At 54.2% G+C, this 19,629-nt stretch overlaps 1 protein-coding gene across 2 annotated transcripts; it reads left to right on the plus strand.

The window, feature by feature from the left end:
• The first annotated feature begins 8,398 nt into the window (after positions 1 to 8,398).
• Positions 8,399 to 16,713, plus strand: LOC139826670 (uncharacterized). Of its 2 annotated transcripts, XR_011736819.1 has the most exons (12): positions 8,399 to 8,589; positions 9,260 to 9,321; positions 9,821 to 9,977; positions 10,840 to 11,096; positions 11,501 to 11,586; positions 12,058 to 12,125; positions 12,907 to 13,024; positions 13,760 to 13,880; positions 14,492 to 14,653; positions 14,976 to 15,133; positions 15,377 to 16,236; positions 16,537 to 16,713. XR_011736819.1 is itself a non-coding variant. In XM_071803036.1 (11 exons), exons 1-11 carry the CDS (start codon positions 8,526 to 8,528, stop codon positions 15,501 to 15,503), a joined length of 1,380 nt encoding a protein of 459 aa, XP_071659137.1. In that variant the 5' UTR covers positions 8,399 to 8,525; the 3' UTR covers positions 15,504 to 16,713. The 2 variants fall into 2 exon arrangements, 1 of the variants encoding a protein (XP_071659137.1); XM_071803036.1 differs by having other exon boundaries at positions 15,377 to 16,713.
• The last annotated feature ends 2,916 nt before the right edge of the window (positions 16,714 to 19,629 follow it).

Below are 19,629 nucleotides of genomic sequence, written 5' to 3' on the forward strand. Positions count from 1 at the left end.
AGTTTCCAGGCTCGTTGGCAGCACAGGTTGTTCCTCCTTGCTAAAAACTCATGTTCTTTTTTATATTGTTGACTTCACAAATTTTCTAACCGTGCCCTAATCTCTAGGGAGAAAGATTTTGATGAGGTCCTGCAGACACACAGAGTGTTTGTCAACATTTTCAAAGGCCAGGTGGCAAAGAAAGATGATCTTGTTAAAGCATTTGTGACGGATGACCAAACAGAAATCTGTAAGATGGTAGGTTTCAACCACTTCGCGGTTAGCAGCTTTATAAAAGCTTGGAGAAGACTTTCCCCTCCAGGGCTGGTGACTCCAGCACTGCCCTGGGCAGCCTGTTCCAATGCCCCACAGCCCTTTGGGGAAGAAATTGTTCCAAGATCCAACCTCAGCCTCCCCTGGGGCAACTTGAGGCCGTTTCCTCTGCTCCTGGCACTTGTTCCTGGGGAGCAGAGCCCGACCCCCCCTGGCTCCAAGCTCCTTTCAGGCAGTTCAGAGATCAGAAGGTCTCCCCTCAGCTCCTGTTCTCCAGCTGAACCCCCCCAGGTCCCTCAGCTGCTCCCATCACACTTGTGCTCCAAGTCTTGAATATTTTATATGTATTTAGCTGAAAAGAGTTCTGAATACTCTGTAGAATATACAGCTTTTATACACTGATGTCTGTGGACACAGAAAAAAAAAGAATTACCAGTGCTGAAGAGTTTCTCACCTAAGGTATATTTTTAAGGCTGCAGGGGATGCAAAGGGGACAGTTGCTCACTTGGGGAAGTCCAATGAAATGTTAAGAACAGATCTAATTTCTTAGTCCTTCTTGGTAGGATATGAACTGTGGGCTTGTTGTGAATTCAAGGAAATCTGTGCATCTTTTTTTGTAGTTTTTCTGTGGTGAGTTTTTTCTTTGAAATCTCTCCGTGCTGTCTGTCATAATGACGTACATTATTAATACTGTTATTTTTTTATCCACTTCACATCTGACCAAACCATTCAAGCAATTGTTAAATTTAACAGAGTTACTAGATTTTTCACTCTGTAGTCAAACCCATGACATTTATTAACTGGGTTTTTTTAGTTATTTACTGTCCAGATTTTAACAGAAGGAGAGCTGCAGGTATCGGACAAAGAACGGCACACGCAGCTGGAGTAGATGTTTAGAGACATCGCGACCATTGTCGCTGACAAATGCGTGAATCCCAAAACAAAGAGGCCGTACACAGTGATCGTCATAGAAAGAGCCGTGAAGGACATTCACTACTCTGTCAAACCAAACTAGAGCACGAAGCAGCAGGTCTGTTTTCTTGCAAAATCGGTTTCAGGTCAGAGGTGGTGGCTTCAAGTGTAATTTCTCTGTTTGCAGCCACAGAGGGATCAGCAAAGCCCTGGGGGCTGAATTCTGCAGAGTGATTCTTCATCCAGCCGGTGGTTGAATGCTGGATGCAAACAGCTGCTGAAACTCGTGCAGTTTGTTTTCTAACAATTCAGGGAAGGGAGAAAGAAAGAAAGAAACTAATTAAAGCAGCAACAGTGATACGCCTGGAACAGAAAGAAAAGTTTTGTCCTTTAGTTTGATTGAGGTAATAAATCGGGCCTTGCATCTGAGCCACATGTTGGTTTGTAGTATAAGTGCTATTTAAGATTTCAGACGGGTTTTTTAAGCGTTGGAGGGATCACGAATAACAAGAACTCTGCCTTTCCTTGTTAATCTACCAAAGCAGCGTTCGAGCAAACTCCCTGCAGCGCTGACAAAAGTGTCAGAAGCTGATGCGAAGGATTTGAGGTTTTGGTCTGTGTGATGGTTTTCAAGCAGGTGTGTAAATGCTCTTTGTTTTTAACACCTTTGTAGGCACTGGAAGTGATCAGACCGTTAAAGGAGACCATGCAAATCAAACGTGCTCACATGAGGCTGCGATTTATTCTTCCAGCAAGGGAGGGGAAGAAACTGAAAGAGAAGCTCAAGGTGCTGATTAAAGTGATTGAGAATGAAGATTTCCACCAACAGTTAGAAATTGTAAGCGATAAAGCCTGGCAACTGTGTGGGGGTGTTATTTTTCTCTGCTAAAGTGGCTGAAGCATTTCAAAGGGTTTCCCCAGCTGTGCTTGGCAGAGAGCTAAAGCCAGATGCCTTTCTCTGATGTCTGCATCACCCAAGACACTTCACTTTTGGTTTTCCACCAAGCTGAGTGGTGCAGTCGATGCACTGGAGGGAAGGGGTGACATCCAGAGGGACCTGGACAGGCTGGGGGGTCCATGTGAATCTTGTGAAATTCATCCAGGCCAAGTGCGAGGTCCTGCACCTGGGTCAGGGCAATACCCAGTACCAGCACAGACTGGGGGAGGGAGGGAGGGTCAGACGGATGGGCAGCAACCCTGTGGAGAAGGGCTGGTGGGTAACAAAAGGGCCATAAGCTGGCAGTGTGCTCTTGCAGCCCAGAAAGCCAAGTGTGTCCTGGGCCACATCACCAGCAGGTGGAGGGAGGGGATGCTTCCCCCTCTGCTCTGCTCTCCTGGGGCCCCCCAGAGAACTGAGTCCAGCTCTGGGGTCCCCAGCGCAAGACAGACATGGACCCCAGGGGGTCTGTCCCTCTGTCACCAGTGCTGCCTCAGGCCCTCCAGCATTTTAGAACGATGCTAAAACCCAACCTGTGGCTGGCAATGCCAACCCAGGCGATGTGATGGTGAGTTTTGACCCACACATATATTAACCCTCCTAAAACCAACCTGGAAATGGCAGATGTTTGTGCCTCCTTGTGTGGAAGCAGCTCTGGCTGCCTCCTCCCACATCCCACCCTTGCAGCTCCAGGACAGACCCCACACTGGTGGCCCTGCCTGCATCTCCCGTCCCAGAACAGCCAAAGGAGCTGCTTGTTTTGGCCTCCAGCTGGCTGATTTAGCCTGGTTCCCTTTCTCCATGAGCGATAAAACCCGGTGCTGAGGCTCCGGTGTCAGTCCCAGCCTGTGCCTATCCTTCGTTGTGTGTCATTTCATGTGATTTTGATCACATCCTTGAAAACAAAAACAAACCTCCAACGCACTCAACCTCAGCCCTCCCAGGGCAGAGAGATTTCCGCGTGGTGAACGCTCCCGTGCAAATTCTCCCATGTCCTATTTTAGGTTTCTCATCGGCAGCGGCTGCAGACAACTGCGCTGGAGCTCCTGTCAAGCCTTTGGCAGTGGTTGTTGTGGAAGGAATAAGGGTCTCTCAGGGCAGAAGAGGAAATCTCTCCTTTCCTTCCCTGGGCTGTGTCACCCCCCCCCACCTGCCACCTAATGAAACCCCAATGGCATCAGCCCTTTCCCTCCCCTGCATTTCTTAATTTATTCCTTACATTATTAATTTTCCTATATTGGAGGGCACCGTGCAACCTTTCTTTTTCCAGTGTTTGGGAATGTGTGTGCTCCCCTGCGCACTGGTGGCGTCACCATCATTGGAGGGGTTGGACAGATGCAGAGATGAGGTTCTCAGGGACATGGGTTAGTGCTAGGGGTGGGTTATGGTTGGATTCCATGATCTTGAGGGTCTCTTCCAGCCAAAATAATTCAATGATTTTATGACCTCCATCTTGGGGACGCCCCGACATGGGCTCTACTGCCCCATGGCCCCCATGGGGTGGGGACAGTGCCCTACTGTGCCCCATGCAGCTCCCCTGCCCAGTGCAGGCAGGCTGTCCCAGGCAGGGCTGTCCTGTGTGGCCCAGGGGTCACTTTGGCAGAGGGATGCTCCTGACCCTGCCACTGCCTTCCTGGTTGGTTGTATTTTGGTGTTTTCTTACTCTAGAAACCCAGGCATTGCCTCTGGTGTCTTCCCACTCGCTCCTGTACCTTTTTGCCACTTGTCACATCCATTTCCACGGGCGCCTCTCCCGGGCCAGGCTAAGACAGCGGCAGTCAGTCCGATTGCACCCAGTGTTGTCTCCCGGGCAGGAGCTCGCTGGTGGGGTGACGTCTTCTCCTCGCCTCACAGACATGGTGAGGAGTTGGGATGCGGTGTCTGAACACATTCAGGGAATGCTCATGATAAAGCAGTTGGCCTTTATCTTCTGCTCACAACTTAACAGTTTCAGGAGACCTGAAATTCCTGTGTTGCTGCATGTCGTTGCTCTTCCCCTCCTTTCAAGGCAGCTAAAGCATCTCAGTGTTCCCTTGCGTCTGGCAAACAGGCCACAGACCGGATTCTCCAAAAACTGAGATGGAAAAATGGAGTCCAGCTTTGTCAGAGAGAAGTCTTCAACACGTTTTGTGGCTTCTCTGTTGGCCAGAGTGCAAAGACCAGACCAAGACCCTGAAACAACTGGCACCAGGGGAGGTTTTAGGTGGGATATAGGGGACAATTTCTTCCTGAAAAGGGCTGTCGGGCATTGGAACAGGCTGCCCATGGCAGTGGTGGAGTCACCATCCCTGTGTGTCCCTTGGGACAGCCGTGTCATAGAATCACAGACTCATTTTGGTTGGGAAAGACCCTCAAGATCATTGAGTCCAACCGTTAACCCAGCCCTGGCACTAACCCACGTCCCTGAGAACCTCATCTCCGTCTGTCCAACCCTCCAGGGATGGTGACCCCACCACTGCCCTGGGCAGCCTGTTCCAATGCCTGACAGCCCTTTGGGGAAGAAATTGTTCCCCAGATCCAACCTCAACTTCCCCCGGCGCAACTTGAGGCCATTTCTGTTTGTCTTATCGCTTGTTACGCTTAGGGTGGTGAGAGCCTGGCCCAGGTTGGCCAGAGAGGTGGTGGATGCCCCGTCCCTGGAGACATCCCAGGCCAGGCTGGACGGGGCTCTGAGCAACCTCAGCTGGTGACGATGTCCCTACTCATGGCAGGGGGTGTGGTGGGTTGCAACTTGGGCAGCTTTTGCAACGGATTTGTGGTGTCTCTGCACCCCTGTGCAGTTGTATGGATGTGACTGTGCTTGGCTGCAGGATGCTGGAGGAGGAGCTGAGGGCAAAACGGCAGTCCGAAGAGGCCCGGCGAGACCGGTCGCGAGCCCAGCTGCTGAAGAACGAGGAGCTTCTCCTTGAATTTGAAAACAGAATCGACCGCCTCCTCTTCCATCTGCATGGCATCACCGTGCCTGGCCAGGTATTCACCCCAAGTGGCTCATTTTGCCCACCAAGGTGGTTCTCTCCGTCTCCAGGATGACTCTCTCCTGTCCCGGGGGGTGGAGGAGAAGCTCCAGTACCTGGGCCAGAAGCTGCAGTACCTGGCACAGCGGGCGGCCCACCTGCCCCCTGAGTGCAAGATCCTGGATAAGAGCAACGAGATACGTGGGATGTCCATCCCTGCTGGGGTCTTCGGGGACCCGCAGCAGGCTCCTCCTGATGGCCCATCCCAAGTGTCCCCCAGGGGGACATCAAGGGCATCCCTTGGGTTGTAACACCCACCTCCCCTTCAGCAATTAACCCAGAGTGTCTTTCACAGATTTTTGTGAAGGCCAGGGATTTTCTGGAGAAAAAAATGTCGAGTGATCCTCAGAACGTGGTGGTTTCCTTTGAGGAGAGAGACAGCAGCGATGACGGTAGGAGAGCTTAGCGGGGACGTGTCCCACGGCGACTGTCCCTGCCCCTGCCTGTTGGGATTTGTGACCATCCTCGCCTGTCTCTCCCTGTCCCAGCAGAGCCCAGCCCATGAGTTCTCTCCAGACCTTGGGGCTGTCTCCAAGGCTTTGAGCATGGGTGGTGCTTTTAGGTGGGGATGTGGGAGCATGAAGGCAGCTGGCGGGGTGGTGAGCATCGAACCACAGAAGGAACAAGAAAAGATGCTGTGGGGCAAGGAGGGAGAGCCTTGTCTTCGAAATCACCTGGTTGTGAAGAACAACCAGTGCTGGGGTCTGTCTGTGGCCTCTTCCCATTGGATACTCTTGGAGGAGCCACTGAGTTTCTGAGCTTGCCACCTGTTTTGAATGAAGCTGGAGCTGCATCCAGCACCGCGTGGCTCCAGACCTTTCTGGGAAGCCCCAGCAGCTGGGGATGGGCCACAGCAGCGGCACTGCCAGGCCCTGCAGGTCAGCCTGGGATGCTGGGCAGGAAGAGCCAGGGCTTGGCAGGAAAGCTCCCTGTGATGTCACCAGCCCTCCAAAACGTGCTGGCTCTCCCTGGTGACATGGGCACAGCAGAAGTGGCCCTGCAGACCCTCCCCAGCCCGTTTCTCTCTGTTCCCTCCTCCAGAATCCTCTAAATCTGATGACGAAGATGACGAGCACGTCCCCACCCGGGAAGACATCAAGAGGGAGGGGCAGCTGCTGATCCAAAGCAAGAAGAAAGCCAGCGTGTCACGGAATGCACCCCGAGATTAGTTTAAGGGACAAGAGGGTCCAAAACAACTTTTATTAAACCGGTGAGAAACAGGGTTTTAGAACTCCAAAAGTGACTTAAATATAGGTTCGGGTATCAGTTGAGGAAAATTATGAAGGGGCAGCAACTAGTACAACAGGAGGTCCACAGTGTGCATGCACGTGGCTTCACCCAAAACAATGCCGGAACCGCCCCTGAGGCCCAGAGGAGTACACGCTTGCCTGAACACGGTGTGGGATTATTCTTAAAGGGATATAGGTACTCGTAGTGAGTACGGAAAGTGTACGCTCGCGATTCCGCGAGGGTAAATTTATAATACACTCGCAATCCTGCGAGGGTTAATTTACTTACACGTGCAAATGTGCACGGAATACTACACGTGCTTATATGGAAGCACGGGAGGAAAATACACTCGCGATTATGCGAGGAAATAATTTTATACGTGTGCCAATGTGCACAGAAGGTTACTCGTGCATATGTGCACGGAAAGTATAAATACACTCGCGCTTATGCGAGCAAATAATTTTATACATGCTTATATTAAGCACGGGAAGTTACAGGTGCAAATGTGCACGGAAAGTATAAATATACTCGCAATCCTGCGAGCCGTTTTACTCACACCCGTGGCGGCAAGGCAAGCGGAGTCTCCATCCCGGGGAGGAGGGCTCTCGGCGGCAGCATCTCGCTCGTGCTCCGAGAGACCCGCGACAATGGGCGGAGTCTCGACGAGAGTCCCGTTTTTTATAGGCTGATCAGACCTGACTCTAGGCATTCTAGAAGCTTCTCTGCACCCCCACACCGGTTGTGGGGTGCCCCTGAAGCCTCCAAACATCCCCCACACTGGCCGCGGGCACCCAGCGGCTCACTGGCGCCTCGGCACTCCCGTCTCCTAATGACCCTGAGCCCTTCTCTCTGTCAGCCTCTTCCCGAATGTTCTGCAGGGTACGCTAAATTAGGCTTTTACACATATCTGTGGAACAGTTTTTTTCTACAAAGACTACATACAGGTTGCATTGTTTAATGGCAGCATGTACTAATATTATATGCTCAGGTTTCACAGCCACTGATAACATATCCATTTAGACCAGTTTGATTAACAAATATATCGTTAAGTCTATTACAGTCTCTAACCCCAGGAAAAATACACCCACGTGTTTAGTGAGAAATTATATTACGGATATACGCTTGCCTGAATCTGGCAAGGAATTATTCAAGAAAATCCACGGGTTTATAATGAGGAAAACACCTGCCCAAGCGGCGAGGAATTGTTTAATACACTCGCTGATCTGGTGAGGAAATAGCTCAGTTCTACCTAGTAAGTTATCGCTCACCCCAGCGAGGCGACGAGGCTGACCCAATCCCGGGAGGCTACTTTAGGTGGCGATCCTGCCTAAGGGGAGGCTTCAGGCAGACAGACCCGCAGCTCCGAGAAGACCACAAACGGCCATTCAACGGGACCCCGTTTATATCCGTGTCAGATCTGACTGTGGGCGGTCTAGAAGCTTCACGTCTTCTCTGCACGCCCCTACTGTGGCAGGGCAGCCGCGCTCCCCGCTGCAGACACGTTGGGTGAGAGAGGCAGGAAGAAGCGGGGAAGGGTAGAAGGAAGCCCATCGGCGCTTGCAGCCCGGTGTCCCCATGTGGGGACATGGCAGGGGCGGCCTGGGGAAACCCCTCCCACTCAGGAGACAGTGGGGTGGGGGCAGCTCCCAGAAACCCCTGCCCACTGCAGAGCCCCTGGCAGGGCCTGGGGGGCAGGTGTGTGCAGCCCCTCTGTGACACGGTCCGAGGTCACAGTGGGACAGCCAGACGTCACAGTGGTGACAGTCCCCCTTTCCCTGTCGTGACCAGCATCTGCCCCACTCACCCCGGTGAGGCCGAGTCGACTCCAAGTGCTGAGAGCTGCTCTCGCCACCGCTCTGCTCTGGAGTAGCTGCTCTGCAGTGAGGAGGAGAAGGTGGAGAGAGGGAGCACGACAGCACCAAGGAGTGTGAAAGGTGGAGAAGGAGAAGGAGGAGGAGGAGGAGAAGGAGAAGGAGGAGGAGGAGGAGAAGGAGAAGGAGGAGGAGGAGGAGAAGAGAAAAAGAAGGAGGAGGAGGAGGAGGAGAAGAGAAAAAGAAGGAGGAGAAGGAGGAGAAGAAGGAGAAGAAGGAGGAGGACAAGGAGGAGGACAAGGAGAAGCAGTAAAGCCATTGTCCAGCCACTTGCTGCTGTTGTTGACTTGAAGCAGCAGTGGAACTAAGATGGCAAGACAGCTCTTCTTGCAGCCTCACCTGAGCCCAACTATTGAGAAGCTCGAGCGTTATGGTAAGGCCTTCAGGCCCAATTTCACATGTGTGTCTGGGTCAAGGACATCTCTGAAATCAGGATGGAAACCCGAGGACTGTGGGGGGTGGTTGCTCAGGAGTGGTGACTGCAAGGAGGGACCTGCTTGACCATCCCAAAGGGCTGAGGGGCTGATGTGGCAGCCAGGGCTCCTGGTTCCCTTCCTGACGTGGCCCCTGCCTTCCTGGGGCAGCCCAGGCAGAAACCCCTGACCCCAAAGGGCTGCCCTTGCCTGGCGCTGGGCATTACCCACGCTGAGCTCATGTCTGAATGGAAGAGCTGAAGGTGCTCGTGGGCCACGTGGGCTCTGTGTGTTCAGAGATGTGACCCGGCAAAACTGGCCCCTGCTGGGGAGACACCAGGGCCTGCCCTGAGCCTCCGAGAGCCGCGTGGAGCACAGCCCCGTGCCCCCGCGGGCATGGCAAAGCACTGCCGGCTTCCCGTGGGAGTGGGTCACACCCTGGAGAGCTGCACCTGCAAGGAAAGGAGCCCCTTGGAGGCAGCATGAGGTGTCCTTTGGTTCTTGCCGGGCTGGAGAGAGACCACCTGAAATGCCTGAGTGAAAGATGCATCGCTCCTTGGACAGGAGTGGGCCGAATGGTCTTGAGCTTGCTGCCTCAGAGCATGACAGGTCTTTCCCTTGTTTTTCCAGAGTTCGCTAAGATTTGGGCCAGCACATCGTATCACCTCAGCCTGCAGCTGGCTCTCCACCAGGTGGGCCTTACCTCCTTCTCCCCTCACACCCTGATGAACGCTGATCAAGTCCTGACAGCCCTTTGCCATGGGGTGCAGCTGTTCTTCCCCTGCGTTGAAAGCAGGAGCAACGCCCCAGCACGACACTGCAATGCACACAGTGACATGGACACCTTCTCTGTCCATTCAGATGTACAAGAAGGTCCCCCCGTCAGAGTTGCATGTGAAAACCTGGAAGCCTGGGACACATCTGGATTTATTCCAAGTGTGGGAACCCCCTGCCTTCTATCTGATTGAGCCAGAGGGTGTTTGTCAGCTTTCCCTCACCTATTTGGTTCTTCGTAGCTGAAGGGGGGTGAGAGGGAAAAGCGCAGCCCCTGTTTGTGTTCTCCCAAGGAGCCCATCTTGCTCCTTTGTGCCTCAGGCCAGGGCAGGGCACTAAACACCATCAGCCTCCTCTGACAAGTCACCCGTCTGCCCCTCCAAGACTTCTTCCCATCCGCCATCTCCTCTGTTCCAGGCTGTCTGCATTCCCGGAATCGGGACTTTTGCGGTTGTCAGAAAGCGAGTAGCCCTCAGCGAGCAGGATCTGGTGATCGTGGAGAGACCCGTGTTTCGACCTGACAAGGCTGTTGTGCAGGACTATGAGCTCCGCTATGGTTGCAAAGACTTCCCTGGTAAGCAGCGTGAAAGCGGCGCTGGCCCTTGAGCAGGGTGGGGAGGGGTGCTCTGCTCCCCAGAGGTGACTGAGGGGAGTACCAGCCACCCACCGCGGTCCTGCCAAGAGCTTCACTCGACAAAACCAGCCGGCTGTGAAAGGACCCTGCCTAGCTGTTTGTTTTAAAGAATCACCAGAGGACAATACAGCTAAGAGCGCACTCTCTTTGTCCTGCTTCAACAACAGGTTCCCTCACAGCTTCCTTGGTGTGGTGTCTTCTGGTTCTGTGATGCTTCAACTCTTGCTCCCCCTTTCCGCTGCACTAGACCTCCTCCAGGCAAATGCCAGGGCTCTTCCCAGCTCCCTCAGCCTCCTTGCACAGGGGAAAAGCAGGGGAAACCCAGGGGGGTAAGACGGTTCCTTCCAAAAGCCAGTGACGGCGACACCTGCGCCTTCTAGTCACTACTGCCTTTGGGGCAGCTGTTGTGGGACCCTGGGGAGCACCCAGAGCTTGGGGCTGTGTTTGGGGTGCGTTTCTCTCTAAAGACAAAGACAGCACCGAGTGTGGGCTGGCACCCTCCAGCTTGCCCTGGGACTTGGTGCCTATCTCCCCACTTTGTCCCGCAGTCACTCTTCTTCCCACCAAGTGCCTAAGACTCTTTGTTTCCCTTTCTGTATCAGAGAAGCCACAGCTGTCTGCTCCGCACCTCACTGTCCACTTTAAGAGGAAGGGACAAGCCGAGCGTCTCCTCAGAGGCGCTGGCCCAGCCAGGCAGCCCAGTACCAAAGTGTTGCCTGAGGGCCTGGAGGCTGCAGACCTTTGATTGTAGCCTGCCCAGCAGGTCTGCAAGCTCATGTGTTCCTCTTCTCTTGTCTTTCAGGCCATCAAGATTTCGAACAACTGCCGTATGCTGAGATAGCCTCAGAGAACGCTGTCTCTGAGGGCACCGTGCAGCTCTACATGGAAAGGACCACGCACCTTTTCCATGCCTACCTAGAGAACAGGAAGAACGTTGCCATCATCTGGAGGGACGTGGGCATGCTGATTGCCGAGGGAAAAGAGATAAAAAAGAGATTTTACTTACACTTTTTGGAAAGGCTGAATGGCACTGGCAAGATGCTGCAAGCTCTTCTCGAGGTAGGATTTTCACTTTCCCAGCCCCACTCCTGCTGCTTCTGAAATGCTTTCTGGGGGCTGCTTTCCCCTGGCCGACCATGCCTTGTTCAGTCACCTGGGCTCCTGGAGCTCTAGAGCACAGCAGGCTCTCTGCAGAGCACCTCCCTGGCGTGCAATGGCCTGGCTTTGCAAGAGCCACCCCCAGAGGAGCTGCACTTTGCGAGAAAAGGCCGGCGTTGATGGCGGGGAGCGCTGCGTGCCCCACTCTGGGGGCCGGGAGCAGAGGCACAGGCAGAGCAAGGCTTGCTGAGCCCAGAGCCCTTGGGCGGCTCTGGCTCTTTGCTGGCGCTGGGCTGAGGCGGAGCAAGCAGCCGGCCCTTCCCAGTGTCCGCTCCTCCCGTCATCCGTCTCTGTCCTCGTTGCAGATGCCGGAGATGAGGGACTCAGTCATCTCACGCCATGACACCGCTGCTTCCCAGACCTCCTCTGGACGTGTTATCGTCCTGCCATGGTATGTTTGACTTCACTTGGAGGAACGTGGGACAGTGGCACGGCTTATGCATCTGTCCTACTGTGGAGCTAGAGACGCATTTAGGCAACATTTCCCACTACGTTTCTCCTGCTCCTTTTCTTTCCTCTGTGGGAGAGACTGCTCTTAGGTCCGGAAACGTTAATCTGCAAGGCTCTACAGGAACTTGGAGGGCAAGATCAGAATTCAAAAGGGTGTTAGAAAATCAGAGCACTAGATAATATTCTGCTCTCCATGTGCACTGTGAGCAGGATCATTTCCCCAGAAGCAGCAAGGGGGTTTTGTGGGAGGACGACCATTCTCACGGGAAGGATGGAAAAAAGCGGGCACAGGCTGACGGGGTCTCACCTAGCCCTCCCGGCACTGGAGTTTCTACTGCAGCCCTCCGGGTTGGGCTGCCTTGGGAAACAATGTGGTGTCCTTTCTTCAGCCTGGTACCTTCTTGCTCTTCAGGTGCCAACTTGAGACCGTGCCTAAGATGCCAACGCTGATAGACCTGACGGGACGTGTGCAGGGAAAAGGTGATGGCAGTGGAAAGAAAGGTCGGGGACCAGTGGGTTGCTGGCAGGGGGCTGCAGGGTTTCCTTCCACGGCACATGGAGGGGATCAGAACTGAGGTTACCCCAGGAGGCCTGGAAGAGGGAGAGGCTCCTCCTGTGACTCTCTGGACCCATCATGGTAATGCTCCGGTGCCCCATCATGGGACAAGGTCTCAGGACAGTCCTGCACCACAAAGGGCCTCTTGGACTGCTGAAGGACACCTTTCCAGTGGCCTCCACTCCCTGCTTGGGCTGCAAACAGTGCAAAGCTCTAAGCCTGCTTCTTTCCATCATGTGCTCAGATGTCTCAGAGGCAATGCCTGTGGTGTGAACCTGCTCCAGCAGCAAATGTGTGTACACAGGACCAATGCAGAAATCCCAGAGCTGGGTTCCCTTGAGCAAAATGATTCCCCTTCCCAGAATGACTCCCGGAGACCACCGGCTCTGCCAGGGAACCCCCTGTTTCAGCACAAGGATGAGAGAAAGCCATCCAGATAGTTTTCCCCAGGGAACCCCAGGGAATAATAGTGCACTGTAGGCACGAGGAGCTGGACCAGAAAAACAGTGTCAGAAAAGGCCTAAGACCTCCCAGGAAACATGGCTTTCCCCCAAAGGGATGAAAAGGACCACCTTCCCCAGTGTTACCACAGCCCTGAGCAGACCCGCACGTCACTCTCCTTGGAACTGGCACACAAGTGGCACCCGGTTCCCAGAACAACACCGAGATGCTGTTCTGAAGAACCGTCTCCTTTCCCCTTTCTAGAGGATGCTGCCGAGAAGCGCCTCCTCCGTCGAACCAGGCTTCCTCCAAATCGGTTACCTGCACTGACTGTGAAGCCGGAGCAGGGTCAGAAAGCTGAGGGGAGTGAGCCTCGCGCCAGGTGAGACACTCGCATAAATGGGTGAGCGTGACCCCCTGCTCCGGGCTCTGTGGGAGCGAGACGTTTCTCCTGGAAACACCCCAAGTGCGCTTTTCCCACGTCCCACTAACTCATGGTTTCTTGCTCATGGCAGTGTCTTGTAGCTTCTTGGCAGACTCTGCTGGCACCACTATTTCTTTCTTCCCTTCCGATGTGCAGAACTCTTGAGTAGCCAAGTGCAAAGGCTCGTTCCAGGAGCAGAAGGTCATTTTGGCTTTCCCTTCAGGTTGAAATGAGCCTGGCCTTTCTGTTTGCTGAGAACAGAGTTCTGCAGTTAGTTACTGCAGAGGATTGCCCTGAGCAACCAGGAGCCTCTTCTACGCTGACGCCTGTCTTACGCAGAGCCCAGTGGCAGGATGGCCCTTCTCGTGGGGTCGTGTCCTCCTCCCTTTGACACTGTGTCCCCAGCGCCCAACCTGCCCGTACAGGGCGTAGCGCTATCTCCGGGCACAGGACCCTGTTCCTCTGGTTGCTCCAGCAAGAGAGGGCCGAGACCTGGGCATCCTGAGTTGCAGGGGGGCTGTTGGGCCCATCCGAGGCTGACAGCTTGGGGTCTTCTCTGTGTCTGGGGACTTGATCACAAGGATGTGAGCAGAGCACGTTCTGCTGCAGAAGCAGGTGCGCCACCTGGAAGCACAGGATGCAGAACCAGCTCCTCCTGCGCTCCTGCCAACACGCCCTGTTGTGTCTTTGCAGGCAGCTACCGGTCATCCAGAGGAGCTGCTTGAAGGAAAAGGAGGAGAAAGGAAAGCTACCGCCTCTGCTTGCACCCAGAGAAGTGGACTTCATAGCCAGAGCCATTGAGAGGAGAGAAAAGGTACCCGACACCGGATGCTGCAGGAGCACATCCTACTGGACTGTAGAGCAGCGTTGCTCCACACGTGCCAGTGCTCACAAGATTCTTCACTGGGTGTTCACGGGACCACTGACCAGTTGCTTTGGTGTTTGCTTGAAGGGAGGCGGGTCACTGTCAGTTGAGAATATACTTGTCACTTCCAGTAGCCTGGAAACACCCCCAGAGCCCTCACTTGAGGCCGTTTCTGTCGGCCAGGTGACTGCAGGGCTTGTCTGGGCTCGCCAGCTGCCGGCTGGTTTGTAGCCCGGTGGTGGCTTATCTCCCTGGTCATTCCAGACGGGCTCCTCGGTGGAGCCTGCGGGAACCTGGGAGCAAACCAGCGTGGACAGCAAGGCAGAAGAGGAGGGAGGGAGGGAGGGAGGGAGGGAGGGAAGGAAGGAAGGAAGGAAGGAAGGAAGGAAGGAAGGAAGGAAGGAAGGGAGGAAGGAAGGAAGGGAGGGAGGAAGGGAGGAAGGAAGGAAGGGAGGGAGGAAGGGAGGAAGGAAGGAAGGGAGGGAGGAAGGAAGGAAAACAGCTCAGCCGTGGCAGGGAAGGCTAATGCTGCCTGCTATTGCATTTTGTTTGTCCCCCAGAATAAATGGGAGAAGAAGGAGGAGCAGCTTCCACCGTATATCCAGAAATACCTGGAAGAACAGGAAGAGAAGGAAACAGAGCTGGCAGAGGCCGAGGCAGAAGAGGAGATGCCCAATGTGGAAGGAAATGGAGAAAAGCCAAAGGAGATGCAGAGGAGCCAGGTACTTGGGATTCCTGCAGAAAAAGAGCACTTTCTCCCGTGGGGCGGCTGAGACTGCAAAGTACCCTGGTACCCAAGCCGTCATAGCAGCCTTGCTGCAGCAGAACCGGGCGGGTGATGCTGCCCTTCCTGAGCAAGAAGGGGGACACAGAGTTGCAGTGAAACCCTGGTGACACTCAGAGGTCACCCCAGGGCCTGCTGAGCTCCTTCTCCCGGCTCTCCCCGTCCCGTGTGGTCCATTCAGAAGTGTTCTGGGGTCTGCGTGCTGGGAAGCAGCACCCTCCGGGTGCAGGGCTGTTGTATGAGAGTCTCCTCCTGTGCAGGAATCCAGCTCCCCCGAGTGCTCCTCAGACAGCTCCTCGAGCAGCGTGGAGTCAGACGAGTCCAGCTGTGACCTGCTGGAGATGAACATGGAGGGCTGGGAAGAGGCCGGAGAAGAGCCCCCCAGCGTCCCTGAGGACAACAGCGTCCCCCAGAAGCGGTACGAGTGTGCCCGCTCCAGCCGAGCCCCGGGGGCGGTGGGGCGTGAGCCGGTGGTGGTGGGTACGGGGAGCCAAACCCTGAGCCACGGGGCTGCACAGGACGCCCCGGGATTTCTGCAGCCACGGGAACGGGCTGGGTTAGACCCCACGGCAGGGGCCAAAGCAGGTGTGGGGCTGAGTGTGGGAAGAGGCAGGACGGTCCCAGCTGCAGAGTCAGGGAGACTTTGTCCTTGCTGTTGCAGGAGCCTTTCCCCACGGACAGACCGGGCCCTGCGGGAGGTGGTGACCTGCATCCTGGGGCAGGTGGCCCGCAAGAGAAGAGGGGAGAGGGATGAGCAGCTGGATCTGCAGGACAAGCTCCAGTGGTAAATCTCTCCGGACACGGGCAGTGCTTCCTCTCCCGCAGTCCCTTCCTCCTGCTCCCCGCAGCCCCGCGGGAGAGAGCCGCTTCTCCTGGCACCGGCCTCTCGGCAGAGCCGCTCCTGCGGCCGCGGCTGGCGCCCAGCTGGGAGCCCGGCTGGAGCGCTCTCCTGTGCTCACACCACCTCTTCCCGCTGTGTGTCTGCAGCGAGCTGGCAGTGCTGCGGTGGGAACGGTCGGGGAAAGAGGCAGGCAGCAGCCAACACCTGCGGGAAGCTGCACCCCAAGCTGCACCCCCTGCCAAGGCGGGGAAGAGGAGGGCAGGACCGGTACGTCCCCAAGGCTTGATGTGGTGGCGTTTGTAATGGCGACGGCGCAACGGTGCGGCCAGGCTGGTCTGGGACAGCAAGCAGCCGGGTTGCTTTCAGCCCCGCGCTCCCTTGGCTCAGGGGTCGTTGCAGAAAGGCTCTGCAGTCAGGACCGTGAGCAAAGCAGGGCTGATGGAGAGGCTGAAAAGAAGGGGCAGGAGGGAGGGGGAGCGCTGAAATCCCCCCAGCCCTTGCCAGGGACACTAACACTGCCTGCTGCTGCATTGCTGTGGTCCTGCAGGCGCAGCCCCGCGTGTGCACGGAGGAGGAAACACGCAAGCTCTGGGAGTCCTTGTGCAGCAAGATAGAGCAGAAGCGCAGCAGTGGCACCGCCAAAGGCCTGGAAAAAAGAGCCAGAGCAATGGGAGGCCCAGGTACCGCAGGCAGTGAAAAACAACTGGGGAAAGAGCATTCCCAGTTGAGTGTTTGCCTTTTGGAGTGCTCGCCTCTGAAAAAGGGGGTGTGGGCCAGCTTCAGGCCAGAGCTGGGCAAAGAGGGTGTTTTCCTGACAGCCCTGGGGGCACGGAGAGCAGCAGGGTGGGACTGCATCCCAGGGACCTGGACCTGCTCTCTCCAGACAGCAGCAGATCCCACCACATGTGTCCTGACCAGACTTGTTGCTCTGCACCTCTCTGTGCATACAAGACTACAGAGCTTTGTATTCAACTCCTCAGTTCTGGAGAACAGATCTACTCCACGTCGGCCAGTGCCAGGAGACCGTCTCAGGCGCTGAGGCTCGCGAGAGACACGTCCAGCAAGAGCCTCCTCCGGCGTGACGAGCGCCAGTGCCGGCCAGCCAGGCTGCTGACACCAGCTCTCCCTTCTGTTCAGTAAAGCCCCACCTGCAAACCGCTGGGTCTGACACTGTGGGTGTTTCCTTGGCGGCTGTGGAAGCTGCGCTGGGCAGTGGCGCAGGGAAAGGCCACTGCAGGGAAGAGGGCTGGAGCCTCAGCCTCAGCCCTGCTCCAAGGGCAGCCCTCCCCAAGGCTCTGCTGTACCGGCTCGGCTGCGGCCCTGCTCTTTGTGCCCCTGCACCCCGCGTCCCTGGCACGGAGCCTGCCGCAGCTGCACATCCCGGACAGGAGCGGGAGGAGAAGGAGGAGGAGGAGGAAGAGGAGGAGGAGGAAGAGCCTGGGCACCCTGGGGAGCCGAGCTGCAGGGGAAAGCATCCGGGGGCTCGCCCAGCCAGGGCACTGCGGGGCGCCCAGAGCTGTGCAGGAACCACCGTGTGCCACAGGGACAATGGCACCCCAGGCAGGAGCCGTGCCTGGGGAGAGGAAAGCCATGGCGGGCAGCTGGGCTCTGCCAAAGCTCTGCTGGGGCTCCCGACCCTTTTGTTCCACAGCCCCTGGCAGGAAAGGCAGGCTGGAGCCGAGGTGGGATGGGGACACCTCCGAAAGCTCCTCTGCGGAGCCCTGGGTTGGCATAAAGCGTGTCACAGGGGCCTGAGAGCGGCTGTGTGGCAGGAGGGAAGGAAGTTCGAAACTGCTGGCTGTTGGGCACCCTCACCCTGCCCGTGCTCTGTGGGGACTCCACGCAGCGGGTGTCAGCGATGCTGGCAGAGCCCAGGCAGGCTTAACCGCGCTACGAGAGATCGGGCCCATTTGTCAGACCTCTGTGGGATATTTTTTCCTGAAAAGCCCTGATTTTTGGGCATCCTGACTTTGCCTCCATAGGAGTAATTCCTACTGCCATTTACACTCTAAACAGCTGTGCCTTTCTCATGGCACCACGCGTGAGGTTGGCCAACGGTCAACAAGAATGGCTTGCCTCTTCTTAGGTGAATCTAAGCAGCTAAGGAATATATGGATATATATATGTATATATGAAGACTTATGTAGATAGGTGCCATGCAAACACCTGCCCCTGAGTTACCTACCTGCTTCCCCTCCTGCTCTAGTAGGCAGAAACGGGATTTCTTCCCTATGATGCCAGTGACTTCAGACACCCACTTTGCTTTATCTTGACGTGCCGCACACAGGATCACCTTTCTTTGCACTGGAAGAGAGTCTGGATCACTGAGAGACAGAAACCTGCAGTCGTTGCTGCTCTGTAAATCAGGTCTTTTGCAGTCTTCAAGATGGATATAAAATGTAGCGAGAAGTCACTTGCAGAAATCATAGTCCTGTTTCTCCTGTAGTGTTCCTGCGCTTGCCCAAGGCGGGGGCTGGAGAAAGCGTAGGACAAGCTGAGGCACCATATGGAAGTACAAGAAAGTACAACTTTCACCCTTTGGCAAACAAGATTTGAGCAAATCAGATTGCAGTCTGGGTAATTCAGTGAGAAGGGAAACTGTGCGTGAATTTGGGGGTGGGAGGGGCTGTTTCTGTGAATAAAATGTCACACAGATGTGTTTGACATTCAAGAAGTTAACAGCAATCACTATCCTAAAAAATATAAACACCCCTTCCTTCCCCAAAGCGTTAGAGGCCTTCAGACAATACACACAGACTCACGGAGATTCCTAGATCCAAATCAGTTCACATTCCAGCAACTTTTAAATACAACCTCATACAATATCAAGTTCCCATCCATCATAGCATTTCGGGTTGGTTTTGGTTTTGGTTTTGTGGGGGGTTTTTGTGGATTTTTTTTCCCCCCCAATCGGAATCAGAGTTTAACAATTTAAATTCTTTCCTGGTCTAAAAATTATTAGATAACAATAAGAGTAAATTAACTTAGAGTACCATACTTCATCCCATTTTTTCCAAAGTTCTGCAGAACAACATTAATTGCAATACAGCACTAAAACCCAGAATTCCACATTTAAGCCACATTTGAGTACAGTATCGTTTCAAGTTTCTTTTATCAGAATATTTCCCCAAAAGTTACTCTAATGCGTAAGGATGCATCCTAAGGGGGAGCAAGGTGGTATTTTAGCAGCGGAACCGGTTCCCATTTCGTAATTATCTCCCCAAACAAAATTCTTTTGGTACGAAATACATATATATATATATATGCCAACTAAAATACTGAGCTCAGATATGACAACCAAGTACCAAGTTCAAATATGCAGTTGGATCACAGTTACTTATTCAAGACAATATCTCCATTTTAGCACTGCACCTCAAAATTATTTTAGCATTGATCTCAAAATTATTTGATAACAATAAGAGTAATATTTCCCTTTGGGGTCTTCTGGCTTCTCACTGGGTCTTTTCACTGATATCACGTGTGCCTTTGTTTAGTTCAGCTGTAGACACTGTTTATGGTCCATAGCCTTCCGGGTGCTGTTTGTGTGAATAAATCCTTTTCTTCTCAGCAAAGTGCCAAACAGGCCCCGTTCTGCAGACGTCTGTGATGCCTCCACGTTAGCCTTGCATTGTTATTTTTTTCCCCAGTCAGTTCCGTTCTTCCCAGCAAAGTGTGAACCAGACCTTATCTTGCAAGTCTTCAGTGTAGTTTGTAGGTGCTTTTGGTAAATATGAGCAGAACTTTACAGCTCCAGATTTTAGCAAAGATTAGTTACAAAGTTTTCTTTTACAGCAAAGATTTTAGCTTCCTAAGTAACATGAAGCAGCAAGTATATTAAAAATCATGCAACCTTATACTTCCAGATAATTCGTTATTTCTAGTATGCATTTGCTTAAGCTAAACGATTGCTATGAAACATAAATTGGGCTCATCCACTGAGCTGTGAGCAGTAAAACCATGGCCATACGGCTGGTTATTCAGCAGAGCGAGCTCAAAGTAGGCTCATCCAGGCTGTCATATTTATAAAATAAAGTTGTTGGCTCATAGTCAAATTGCAGACAGTGGGAAAGGTC

This window comes from Patagioenas fasciata, assembly GCF_037038585.1.
Source record: "Patagioenas fasciata isolate bPatFas1 chromosome 19 unlocalized genomic scaffold, bPatFas1.hap1 SUPER_19_unloc_2, whole genome shotgun sequence".
Lineage (NCBI taxonomy): Eukaryota > Metazoa > Chordata > Aves > Columbiformes > Columbidae > Patagioenas > Patagioenas fasciata.